General features: G+C 48.3%; 1 protein-coding gene across 1 annotated transcript; it reads left to right on the forward strand.

Moving 5' to 3' along the window:
* The first annotated feature begins 4,504 nt into the window (after positions 1-4,504).
* On the forward strand, positions 4,505-11,101 carry LOC109755908 (disease resistance protein RGA4). Its single transcript, XM_045230226.2, has 6 exons — positions 4,505-4,966; positions 5,051-6,040; positions 6,193-7,996; positions 9,731-10,764; positions 10,814-10,910; positions 11,060-11,101. Coding segments are annotated over exons 1-6 (3,969 nt in total). The 5' UTR covers positions 4,505-4,964.
* Positions 11,102-12,111: the final 1,010 nt, after the last annotated feature.

Consider the following 12,111-nt stretch of genomic DNA (forward strand, 5'->3'; position numbering starts at 1 on the left):
TACTCCGAAAGTGATAGATATTCAAGAGGGATATAATAAAAACTTTCATGAAGATCATTGGACAAAATAAACTTGATTCTGTGTAATAGTTTTGAGATATGATGATAGTTATATGTGAGTCATGTTGATGAGTAATTATGCTTTCGTAAGAATACTGGTGCTAAGGTTTGTGATTCCCTATGCAAGCACGAAAGTCAATAGTTATGCAATGAAATTACATCCTACTTGTGGTGCATTATTTGGTGTTTGTTATGCTTAATGTTCGCTTATGTGATTTTTCATTTCTTGGTTGGTTGCTTCTCAATCTTTTACTAGCCTTCACTTGAACTAAGTAGGAATACTACTTGTGCATCCAAAACCCTTTAAACCAGTTTTGCCACATGAGTCCACCATACCTACCTATATGCGGTATTTCCGTGCCGTTCTAAGAAAATTTGTATGTGCCATCTCTAATTTTCAAAATAAATTTCCTTTTTGTGTGCTCGTACCGCTCATGAAGCGGCAGGGGATGGGCAATATTTTCAATGCTAGAAGTGTTATTCTCAAGATGAGTGTTAATCCACTTGTCATTGCACGAGAGTACAACAAAGGTATTAGGGATGCCCAATATCGAAATGGAAAAGAAATTTACTTTATGTTGTCAAATAATAAATTCCTTGGAAAGTGCTGGTATGGAAGGCACCCGTGGATACGGCTAGCCATGGAAAGTGAAAGAATGGTGGAAAAATGAATAAACTTTATTTTCTATTTGGGAACCGTCTATGATATATCTAGCATGGAAAGTGTTGGGAATTACTCGGTCATTTTCGTTGACGGGAAAAGTATGCCACCCAAAATGTTTTATCTCTATTTTTTTGCTTTGAGCTCTGACACCTCTACAAATCCGTACTTCCCTCTGCGAAGGGCCTTAGAGAGGGTAGCAGGTCCTAACTAATACTCATGATCATGTGCTAAGAACAATTAACTAGAGTTGGTTATGACTATGATAACGAGTAGAAGTTGTTAGATGACTATGATGATGATGAGTATACGTATGACTTGTTATTATGATAACAATGATGAGTTATTATTATGATGATGATGATGAGTTGTTATATCATAATGAGCATGATGAGTTATTATATCAGTGGGTGAAATAAAAGTGGATTAGATTCAATTTGAGGCAACATGGTGCAGATCCAAAGTACTACTAATCATTGGATTAGTAGTACTTTGGATCTGCACCATGTTGCCTCCACTTGAGTCTAATCCACGCCTCTTTCACCCACTAATGCCTCATCATGATCATAAATCATATGATGAGACTACTATATAAAAACTGTACAAATACAACGCAAATATGTAGAAGAAAAAATACAGGAAATTTTAGCAGTTGCGCTGGATGGACAGGCGCTACTGCTATGTAGGATAGTATTATCACGTGTCCAACCCACGCTACCGCTAAACATTAGCTGTAGCACCGTAGCAGTAGTGCAGGTGCCCGCGCTACTGCTACGCGTTTAACCCGCGCTACTGTGAGGCTTTTCCCTAGTAGTGCCATCATCCCCCTCGCTCATTGGGTTCCACTTGAGGCAGCGGCTCTCTGGTGCTCCTGCACTCGTGGTCATCCAGCAGCACCTGATCTGGATCTGGTCGCCTTCTCTTCCCCTGCTCGATGGGCGCCACTTGAGGCGGCGACTCTCCGGTGCTCCCGTGATCATGGTCGTCTGGTGGCGCGTGATCTGGATCTGGTTGCCTTCTCTCTCCCCTGCTCAGTGGGCTCCTCTGTATGGATCTGGTTGCGAGACTTGTTGATCCTCAATGTCGATGCAGCTGGAGCTAGGGATTCAGATAAGGAGAAATCCCTATTCGGCACTAGTCAGTCGCGATGCCCGTGGGAACCGTTATTTCTCGACGAAGACTTTCGTCATATCTACTTCTACCCGCACCACGTCATGTGTCTCCTGGATGAAAGCCCTAAATGTGGTGGGTGATATCAACTCCTTTGGCATCGTTCTCTTCTTGATAGCGCCTTTGGCATCCTTCCCTTCTTGAGGGACATAGTAGTATTTAGAACAAACTGCCATTTGTTTAGTTTTTTTTGACAAAGATGCTTTTTATTGACTCATAATGTAGCATCGAGGGGTACAATCATAACAAGCACACACCCGACCTCTGTATAGCTAGGATGGACATGCCAGCAAATAACAAAGTCAAATAAGGCCGAAGCTATGCCTAGGCACAATAATAAAAGAGAAAAATAAAAAAATCCCGAAGAGATCAAGACAAGGATCAATGATGCACCTTACTGACCATCTGTACCAACCATGTTTTGACAACACATAGACTATGAGAAAAGTTCTCCAAAGATGACGCATCCAGGAAAGGAACGAGACATGCATGCCATCATTGCCGGATCTAACCATCAAAGATCAGATCATGGGTTTTCACCCAGATCATGTTCGTGCAAACTCCAGGCAATGCCTTCATCGAGGTAACAACGCAAAATATGCCACCATTACCAAATATAACCAACAAGGGCCAGACTTATGGTTTTCACCCCCGAGCTCAACACCGGGTACTTGATAACCACCACCCAACCGGAGTTATTATATGATGTCTCTTCCACTTGCCATAATCCTAGCAACTTTGTATGCACACAGTCTGATAGATGACCATGCCAAGGCGAGTAGATAGTCAAGCCAAGACAAAAGTTGCTCATCATCACAGAACAAAGTCATCGACAAGGGAGGAAGGAAGAGACACTGCTAAAATCCCAAGTTCGGGACAATCCAGAGTCCCTGCACAGTCCTCACAAGTGGCAACCAATGGTTGATCCGAAACAGAGAACACCAGCACACGCCGCCACTATCTCCGTCATCCTCGCCCACGGTAGTAGATCATACTGTAGGGAAGGACACAAATACCGCCATGCATCAAACGTAGTGAGGCAAATCACGAACTATGCGATGTATGAATGACCACAGAACTGCAAGTCCACAAGGGAACCATTGACAACTCAGCACCACCGCTAGAGATGTTGGCCGATATGACTTGGGCGGACATGACCATTGTTGCCGGATTGGAAGTTCCAATCACCTCAGGCGACAGCTACCTAGCCTGCCCACAGGGACAACCGATCGCGGGAGGCAACATCAACAAGGATTGCAATGACCGTTGCCACCCACCGGCGGCGTGGGCAACGGTCCGCCATGACTTACCATGCGCCTGGCCATAGAGGCGCCCCTGGACCATCATCGATCCAGACATCCGGGTTGGGGAACATGACGGCGGCGGCAGCTCACTTTTCGTTGGAGCGCCAACTGCACGCCAATGGTGAGCCGTCAAGGCGAGAGAGACGAGTGCTCCCCATTGCTCCAAGGCTGTTGCCCAACCACGAATAGGCGCTGCTGCAGCAACTTTCGCCTCCACTACGTCAAGTCACCGTTGCACATCGCTGAACATCACCATTTGTTTAGTAGCTACGAGTGAAACGTTGTTAATTGCGTATTGCAGGATGTTTATGTGACTGTTTATGTAGTGTTCTTTGTGGTAAGGTTGCCACTAGTGAGAAAGAGTGACCACAACATTAGGCTGGGATCGATCAAACGCCATGTGCTTGTGTCTTCGTAATCATAACCCTTAAGCGCCGTGTAACAAACGACCTCATGCGATGCAGGTGGGCAGACAAATTGGAGAACATGATTTAGAGACTACATTAGCTCAGCTAGGCCTTAGCAAGCCACAAATGCAATGGGATCAAAATTACTGCATCAGCCCATTTGTTTTAGGGGGTTGCTACGCGCTGACCGACAGATCCTATTAAAAGATCCGCCGCCTCGCGGGCTGTTGGATGACGAGTTTTGTAGCCATCTGAGTCATCGCATTATTTTGGAACAACAAGCATGTTGCGCAAAGTCCCTTTGCAACACAACCTTGGTTGCAATTCTTTGCAACATGGATGTTGTTGAAAAAAACCTTTGCAACATGGACGTTGTTACGAAGCCCACAGATAACTTGCGAAGCCCCTTTGCAACTGGGACTTTGTTGCAAAAACCCCTTTGCAACATGATCCTTGTTGCAAAAAATATCTTCACCAGTGCCCCGACACCATTGCAACCCTCATTACAATTGCAACATGGGTCTTGTTACAAAAACATTGTTGGGCATCACATGGGACGCGTGGCATGAGGGGAAGATGGTCGACGCCCCGCACGTTATCCGCCGGCCGAACCATATCATTTCCCCTTTGTTTTAAGAATTTTTCTGAAGGAAACGATATCCGATGAACATTCGTGGGAGCACTTTCCTAGGAGCGCCCCAAACTTGCCAGGCCATACCAACTAAAGTTGTCATGTAGCGTAAAAGTAATAGCAGAAAATTTATCACGCTTGGCAGAAAAAAAAACATCTATTCGATCATGGATCCAACGGCTTTGAGGACGTTCACTCGGAGAGCTAAAAAATCTAACGTTCCCTGGGTATTTGGTCGAAAGTTAAGGACCTCGTCAAAACGGAGCAATCGAGAATCTCGTTGACTCCCTTCTTTCTTCACACCTGTGCGAGAAATCTCCGCTACAGATTGCCCTGAGAGCGGCAGCGGAGCGGAGCGGCGACGAGCTCCCCGCTCCGCTGGAGGTCGCCACCAGCCCCCAAGCAGGGGTGCCGGCCTAGCGTGAAGCCGCGAGCGCCTCCAGATCCGGAAGCTTCTGCTCTCCGACTTGGTCCTCCTACGGATCTGGGCGCACCTACTCTGTCACCGCCCTCGGATCCGGCCGCTCAAAGCACGGTGCACGTCCGTGGCGATCTTCCACAACCTCCTCGTCGGCGGGGAATCCTTAGAGCTGGCAGCCTGCCAGGTGCTGTCCTGACGATGGCCTATTCTCCAGCTCGCCGGTGAAGAAGCTCTCCAGCTTAACCACTTGTCCGCGTTTTGGGCTGGCGCAAGAAATTCGGCTGTGATTTTGCCATCCAGACCGACAGTAAATGTATGTATATACTTAGCTCATCTGGCAATACTTTTTTGTCGTTCTATGCATATCCAGACATCTTCAACTGGTGTTTGTTTGAAGGCCAAGGCGTGGGGCGATATCGACTGATCCAAATACAGAGGCGAAGCAGAGAGACATGGCAGAGGGGGCGGCGGCTGTCTCCGCAGGTATGCAGGTTTTGAAGAGCGGCAGCGCAATCATCTTTGGCAACCTCAACAGCAAGCTCAAAAAAGATAAGGACCTCCGGAGGGCACTGGTGATAAACAAGGAGTGGATCATGACCGAGATGGAATTGTTAACGTTACAAGTCGGAGCTGGACACGGGCTGAGCGAGGAGGAGAATGACCGCAGCGAGGCGTGGCACGTATGGGCTCAGAAGATTCGGGAGCTCAAGTACGAAATAGAGGACTGCATAGTTTCCTATGAAGGCAGGGTCACTTGCAAGAGTGGCGCGCCGTGGTACCGTCGCAAGCTTCACCCGGCAATGACTCTGCCCACCCGCACTAGATATGCCAAGAAGATCGCCGAATTCAGGGTGCGTGTCAGCAGATTAGTTCAACAGAGAGACGATCATGTCCAGAGCACCGCCGCTGTCAACGCTGCACCGGCAACACGCCAAGCGACCATCTACACCAAACGCAAGAATATCGAGGGCATCGGCAAGTCCAAGAATGCCCTCCTTGAGCTGTTAGACCTGCAAGCGTTCGTCAAGGGCCAACCGGAGATCCTCGAGGTGGTCCAAGTTAAGTCCGAGATTGTAGAGGTGGCCGAGGGCCAACCGGAGGTAGTCGAGCGTGAAGCTGTTGATCAGAAACTCAAGGTGGTGTCTGTCGTTGGGTTCGCGGGCCTGGGAAAGACCACCCTTGTGGAGTCCGTGTTCCATAGTAATGATATCACCCAGAGGTTCCCTCGTCGGGCATGGGTTGTGGCGTCAAGTCACGAAAAAACAAGGGATCTTCTCGTGGAGATAATTAATCAGTTGAATCTGGCAGAAACAATCAAGCCAAACTCTCTTCAGCCTCAGGACATACTGGCAGAAGAACTCAACACATGTCTGCAGAATGGACCCAGGTGATTCTTTTCCCAACACACACATTTTGAATATTATTTTGAACGAATTTCAGAAAGTGCAATAATCATGTTGGGCTCCTTTACGACTTGCAAGACCACTAACACCTAAAGGCCGGGTTGATTTCCCTTCTAATTTTTTGTATCATTGTCAGCTTTTTTGTCGTAATTGATGACCTGACAACGGAAGTACAAGAATGGGATGCCATAAAATCTGCCTTCCCTACGGAGGGAGCTGATGGAAGAATTATTGTTACCACACGTATTCAATCGATGGCTACAAGCTGCAGTTCAAATGGAGGCTGTGTTCATCAAATGCAAGCTCTTGACATGACTGACTCTGAAGCCTTATTTCTCAAGGAAGTTTTCGGCGATACATGTACATCTTGTACACCTGATTTTGAAATAGGTTTAAAGCACATCTTGAAGACATGTGAGGGTTGGCCACTTGCTTTGCTTGACATTGCTCAGCTAGTAAAGAGATTCCATGGAACACCGACTGGTGCTGACTGTCGGAGTATCTGTAGCGAACTAGGTTCTCATCTGGATTGTCATCAGACCAGAGAGTTGGCAAGAACAAGACAAGTGATTGTCGATAGCTTCCGTTTCAATTTCAACAAGAAAGATGATGAGCGTCTCAGGACCTGCTTGTTGTATGCAAGCATATACCAGAAGTTGGATCGAACCAAATGGAAAAGCCTACTCAGGCGATTGTCAGCAGAAGGTAATAGTGTCACTCCCACCCAGTTTGAAGATTTGTTGGCAAAAGGTGAGGACAGTGTCACCCGTCAGCAAATTGAGGAGTTGTTCAACCGGTGTATCATTCATCGGCGGGACATTAGGCAAAACTGTAAGGTGAAGACATATCAGATTGGTCCTGTACTGCTTGAATTCATGGTCTGCAAGCAAGCCTGCAGAAACTTCATCACTCTGATACAAAATGGCGAACGTCAACCTTATTGTGGGAAAAAAGGCAGTGTCGTTCGTCAACTCTACCTGAGTGGCAACACTGCAGGGACTGGCGAAAAAGACAGTCTGTCCAGTATCAGGTCACTTACAATCTCTGGTCATGATGGCGACGAACTGGTGGATTTTGACAAGTGTAAGATGCTACGAGTCTTGGATGTAGAACAGTGCAAGCAGGTTAAGGACACAGATCTCCAGAAGATTTGCAAGCTGTTCTACCTCAATTATCTGAACCTGAGAGGCACCAATGTGAAGACGCTTCCAAGGAAAGCAGCAAAGCTACATTACTTGCAGATACTGGACATGAGGGAGACAGACGCAGACATAGAATTGCCTATGGAAGTCCTAATTCTGGGACAGCTAGTCCACCTGTTTGGCCGATTTAAGCTACCTCCTGAGCTAAGCAAAGTGGGTGCAGGGCATGCGGTGATGAGAAAAAGTAAACTCAAGACATTTGCAGGATTTATCCTTGACGATTGCAAAGGTTTTCAACACATCATGTCTGATATAAAGACATTGATGAAGGTCAAAATATGGTCCGGGACTGAGAGTTCTCAAGGAAAGGACTTAGTTGAGTGCTTAGTCCCTTCCCTTCAGAAGCGCTTCACTGAAGATTCTGTCCTGGAGTCGCTGTCAATTGATTTCGGCAATGACTCCATAGACTTCCTGAACTCCCTACAAGGTCCTTGTGCTCTCGAATCAATTAAACTGCACGGTAAACTAACAGGATTGCCAGGCTTCTTTTTTGAAGATGTATTTGCTGTTCAAGAGCTGCAACTTTCAAAAACTGGTTTGAGCTGCAAAGTTTTGTCAGCCCTGCAAAATCTGAACCGATTGCTCTATCTGAAGCTGCATGAGGATTCACCCATTGTTGCAGATCCTGCAGATCCAGATGCTGTAAAAAATGACATATTTACCTTCAGTCCGAGTGGGTTCAAAAGCCTTAAGGGGCTGTGCTTTCAGACCCCAAAGCTTCCGAAAATGGATATCAAGGTAGGAGCTTTGCCGGCTCTTGAGTCTCTTCAGCTGCTCTCTCAAAATATAGAAGGCATGGATGTGTCTTCATTCCAACATCTCGACCATCTCAAGGAAGTGACTTTTCACTCTCCTGTTGATGCACAAACAATGCAATTTTGGGAAGATGAAGCAAAGAAGCACAAAAACAGGCCAACAATTTCTGTTACTCATAGTCAGAATACATCACAGGGACAGGCCAACAATTAGCAAGGTATACATATATCTTGCCATCTTGATAAGGAATTTATTAAAAGTGCAGCCCCATACATATGTATGGGGCTGCACTTTTATCTTGATAAGGAATTTATTAAAATGACATTTTGTGCTGGGGTATATGTATGGGGCTGCCCCATGTGGAATTTATTAAAAGTGCAGCCCCAACAATTCCTTTGTTTGCATGCCCTAAAGAATGGAGCGGAAACTGGGAGAAGACTGGTCAATTTGTTTCTGTGCATCAATCGATGCACACAGCCCTCAGTTTGAAGATTACTCTTGGAGTATTTTTCCTTACTCTTTTAGTTATTGAGACCACATGTATCTTCTATTTTGTTTGAGCTATGCTCTTCTGTTATCGAGAGAGCTATATTGTTGTCGGTTGCTGCAGCTACCAATAAAGCTTTGTGTGTTCATTCCAAAGGCCGTACCAGATCCTGTTTTGCAGTCTGGATTTCAAGCTAAGCACCTACTCCCTCCGTTCTAAAATAGATGACTCAACTTTGTACTAATTTTGTATTAAAGTTAGTACAAAGTTGAGTCATCTATTTTGGAACGGAGGGAGTATCATTTATGGAAATTCTCGTTCTGCTGTGTAGATGAAGGAAATATGTTACCTTTTCCATCAGATCGCACACACATACCAAGAACAAGAAGATTGATATGTATTAAAATTAGTTAATGATTGACATGCAACTAAAAGAAAAATATGAGAAATATCTCAAGATTAAACTAAGAAAAATGATGAGCACGATATGCACCCATCTATGTCGTTTGTTCTCTGCCTCGTGGTGTGTGTGTTTTTAGTGCTTTCACTCACTTCCTTGTGGGCCCTATGAGCTTCAAGTTTGAAAACACAGGTGTGGATGGGGAGAATTAAACGCGGATAACTGAACGCTTCTTCTAGTATGTTGTTAATACATCATCATACTACTATGTTTCGCTCACATCCTACATTTCCTTATTTGAAAATTATGTCCAATAATGGGCAAGGATTTTCCAGTAACCACAAATTTTGGTCCCCTATGGTAAAATTATCAGCCCATCAACCAAAACCTTGGCTGAGGTATACTAGTGCAGGATCAAAGATGTTGACTGGAAGTGGGGCTTGCTATGCGTCGGCTGGCGGATGTTTTAAAAAGATCCACCGCCTCGTGTGAGCCGTTCGATTCTGTAACGCGAGCCGCTAGTTCCCCTTCTATAATTTTCTGCAACAATACTTTTATTGCGAAACCTCTTCTTCTCTAATTTCTGCAGCAAGAGCGTTGTTGCGAAATCTCCTATTCTCTAATTTCCCGTAACAAGTCCCCTGTTGCAAAATCTCTTCGTCTCTAATTTTCTACAACAAGACTCTTGTTGCAAAAACATCTCCCGTGGCGTCTAATTTTCTGTAACAAGACCCTTGTTGCAAAATTGCAACAATATCTCCGGCCACATCATGCACTAACCCAGTTGTCTCATGTTGCCGCTGTTTCTACAACAACGTTGTTATTGCAGAAACTTAGAGTGGACGTGCACGTACAACGTGGTGATATGGCTGCTGCTACCGCTGGTGGTGCCAGGATGGTAGTGAGGTTGATGGCGCTCCATGCCAGCGTGGCGGATCTCGCTGGATCCATTGATTCGGTCGCATCAGCGCCGTCGCCAGCAATCCTCTCGCCGGCCCCTCCCCCTCACCGGTGCTGGTCAGACGTCGGGGCAAAAGCCTTGTGCGCTAACCGGTGGCGGCGGGACCTCCCTGTCCTCCGCTGCTCCTCTCTCCAGCTGACTTTTGCGGCTGCCCCTCGTCAGATCCATCGCTGCCATGGGTACCTCGCGCTGCGGGTCAACCCCCGTGCTACGCCGCTGGTGGATCCCTCCTGGACGAGGAATCGAGGCCCAAGGGGTCGCGGATGTCCTTCCCAATCCAGATCCACGCGGTCAACGTCCGCGTGGGGCCCTCTCGTCAGCGCTAGTCCATATGTAGTCGCAGGCAACGCCGAGCGTCAGACGGCTTTGGCGACCACTCTGACGAACTCGTTGCGCATTGTGTCATCGCACGTATGGCATGGTGGGGTGCGCGTTCGCGGCCATGGATCCACGCGGCGAGTTGCACCTGCAAGTCACGGTGGCCCGTCCCGACCTGGGGTCTGGCGGGCCTGCGACCAGATCTCGCCCTGGCGGCGTCTGGACGGCGGAGGCAGTAACGGTGGTGCCAATGGATGCTGGTGGGATTTGCCCTATTGTTCTTCTGACGCCAAACTGATGACCTGCATGTTTTCGATCTTCTTTCATCTGGTTGTACATGAGTTCTGGATTTTTCTGTCAGAGATCTACAAATTGGCGCAAGACGCTCCTGATTTTCTGGATAGGATGGGATTCGGCCGTGCGCATCCATGCATCTGCCCGTGCGGCTTTAAGTGGGCGCGGCATGGAGCTCTGCTTTTTGTCGATACCATGGAACATGTCTACTTCAAGATTTCCATGGTATTGAGAGAGGCGGAGAATGTCATGACGGCTGTGATTGGAGGATCAGAAGAAACGACGAAGAGGTGCTTTGGATGTGATGGAGATTGAGTTTTTCTGTTTAGTGACTTGCAGTAGCAGCCTCGACAAATGGGGCCGGCAGCGCCGAAGGACTTTGGTCTTGGTGGCGCTCCTTGAGTACCGAGTTTCGATTCTATGGGTGAAACCCAAGGTCTGACCTTCATTGGTTGTGCCTGGCAATGATCTTATTGAAGGCATTGTTTTTAGAACTCGGACTTTCTCCAGGGTGAGACCTAAGATCATTGATCGGCCGATGACGGTGCTTGTGCTCTGTTCCCCCTGGTGGCATTGTCTTTGGAGGACCTTATTTGCGGCGCGGGTGCTGTCTTTGGTGGTGGTTAGTATACTGCTGCTGCTAGTGACTGATCACCTTGGCGGGGCTTTTTTTTAATCTCTTTTTGGCTGGGTGCATCATCATCACCGGGTGGACCCCTTTATAAGATCTCATCGCAGCCAAAATCTCATCCACCAAACGGCCGCCGGAGATCTCTTGGCCACCGCCAACCCGCTGCGCACTGCCGTTGGAGGAGGAGGGAGATGGACGCTGCAGCCCCCACGCGTTACTACCGGCCGAGGACTGCGCCGCCGCCAATGCCGCCTCACCACAGGGGCTTCGCCCCGCGGCGTCCTCAGTGACGGCGTCGGTAGTGGGAGGCGATGGTGTTGGGAATCGTAGCATAATTTAAAAAATTTCCTACGCTCACCAAGATGCATCTATGGAGTGTACTATCAACGAGGGGAAGGGAGTGCATCTACATACCCTTGTAGATCGCGAGCGGAAGCGTTCCAATGAACGTGGATGACGGAGTCGTACTCGCCGTGATCCAAATCACCGATGACCGAGTGCCGAACGTACGGCACCTCCGCGTTCAACACACGTACGGTGCAGCGACGTCTCCTCCTTCTTGATCCAGCAAGGGGGAGGAGAGGTTGATGGAGATCCAACAGCACGACGGCGTGGTGGTGGATGTAGCGGGTCTCCGGCAGGGCTTCGCCGAGCTTCTGCGAGACAGAGAGAGAGGTGTTGCAGGGGAGGAGGGAGGCGCCCAAGGCTGTAGGTTGCTGCCCTCCCTCCCCCCCTTTATATAGGCCCCCTTGGGAGGGGGGCCGGCCAAAACCCATCTAGGGTTGGCGGGGGGGGGGGGGGGGGGGCGGCGGCCAAGGGGTGGAAAGGGGTTGCTTGCCCCCCAAGGCAAGGGGGAAGCTCCCCCCCTAGGGTTCCCAACCCTAGGCGCATGGGGGGAGGCCCCAAGGGGGGCGCCCCAGCCCACTAAGGGCTGGTTCCCTTCCACTTTCAGCCCACGGGGCCCTCCGGGGCAGGTGGCCCCACCCGGTGGACCCCCGGGACCCTT

This window comes from Aegilops tauschii, chromosome 6 (assembly GCF_002575655.3).
Source record: "Aegilops tauschii subsp. strangulata cultivar AL8/78 chromosome 6, Aet v6.0, whole genome shotgun sequence".
Taxonomy (NCBI): Eukaryota; Viridiplantae; Streptophyta; class Magnoliopsida; order Poales; family Poaceae; genus Aegilops; species Aegilops tauschii.

Excerpts from the sequence above, each read along its gene's own strand:
- LOC109755908 (XM_045230226.2), top strand. Across the intron at positions 7,997-9,730 it reads TTCCGAAAATGGATATCAAG|AAACTTAGAGTGGACGTGCA; the intron begins GTAGGAGCTTTG and ends TTGTTATTGCAG. Across the intron at positions 10,765-10,813 it reads TCAGAAGAAACGACGAAGAG|TAGCAGCCTCGACAAATGGG; the intron begins GTGCTTTGGATG and ends AGTGACTTGCAG.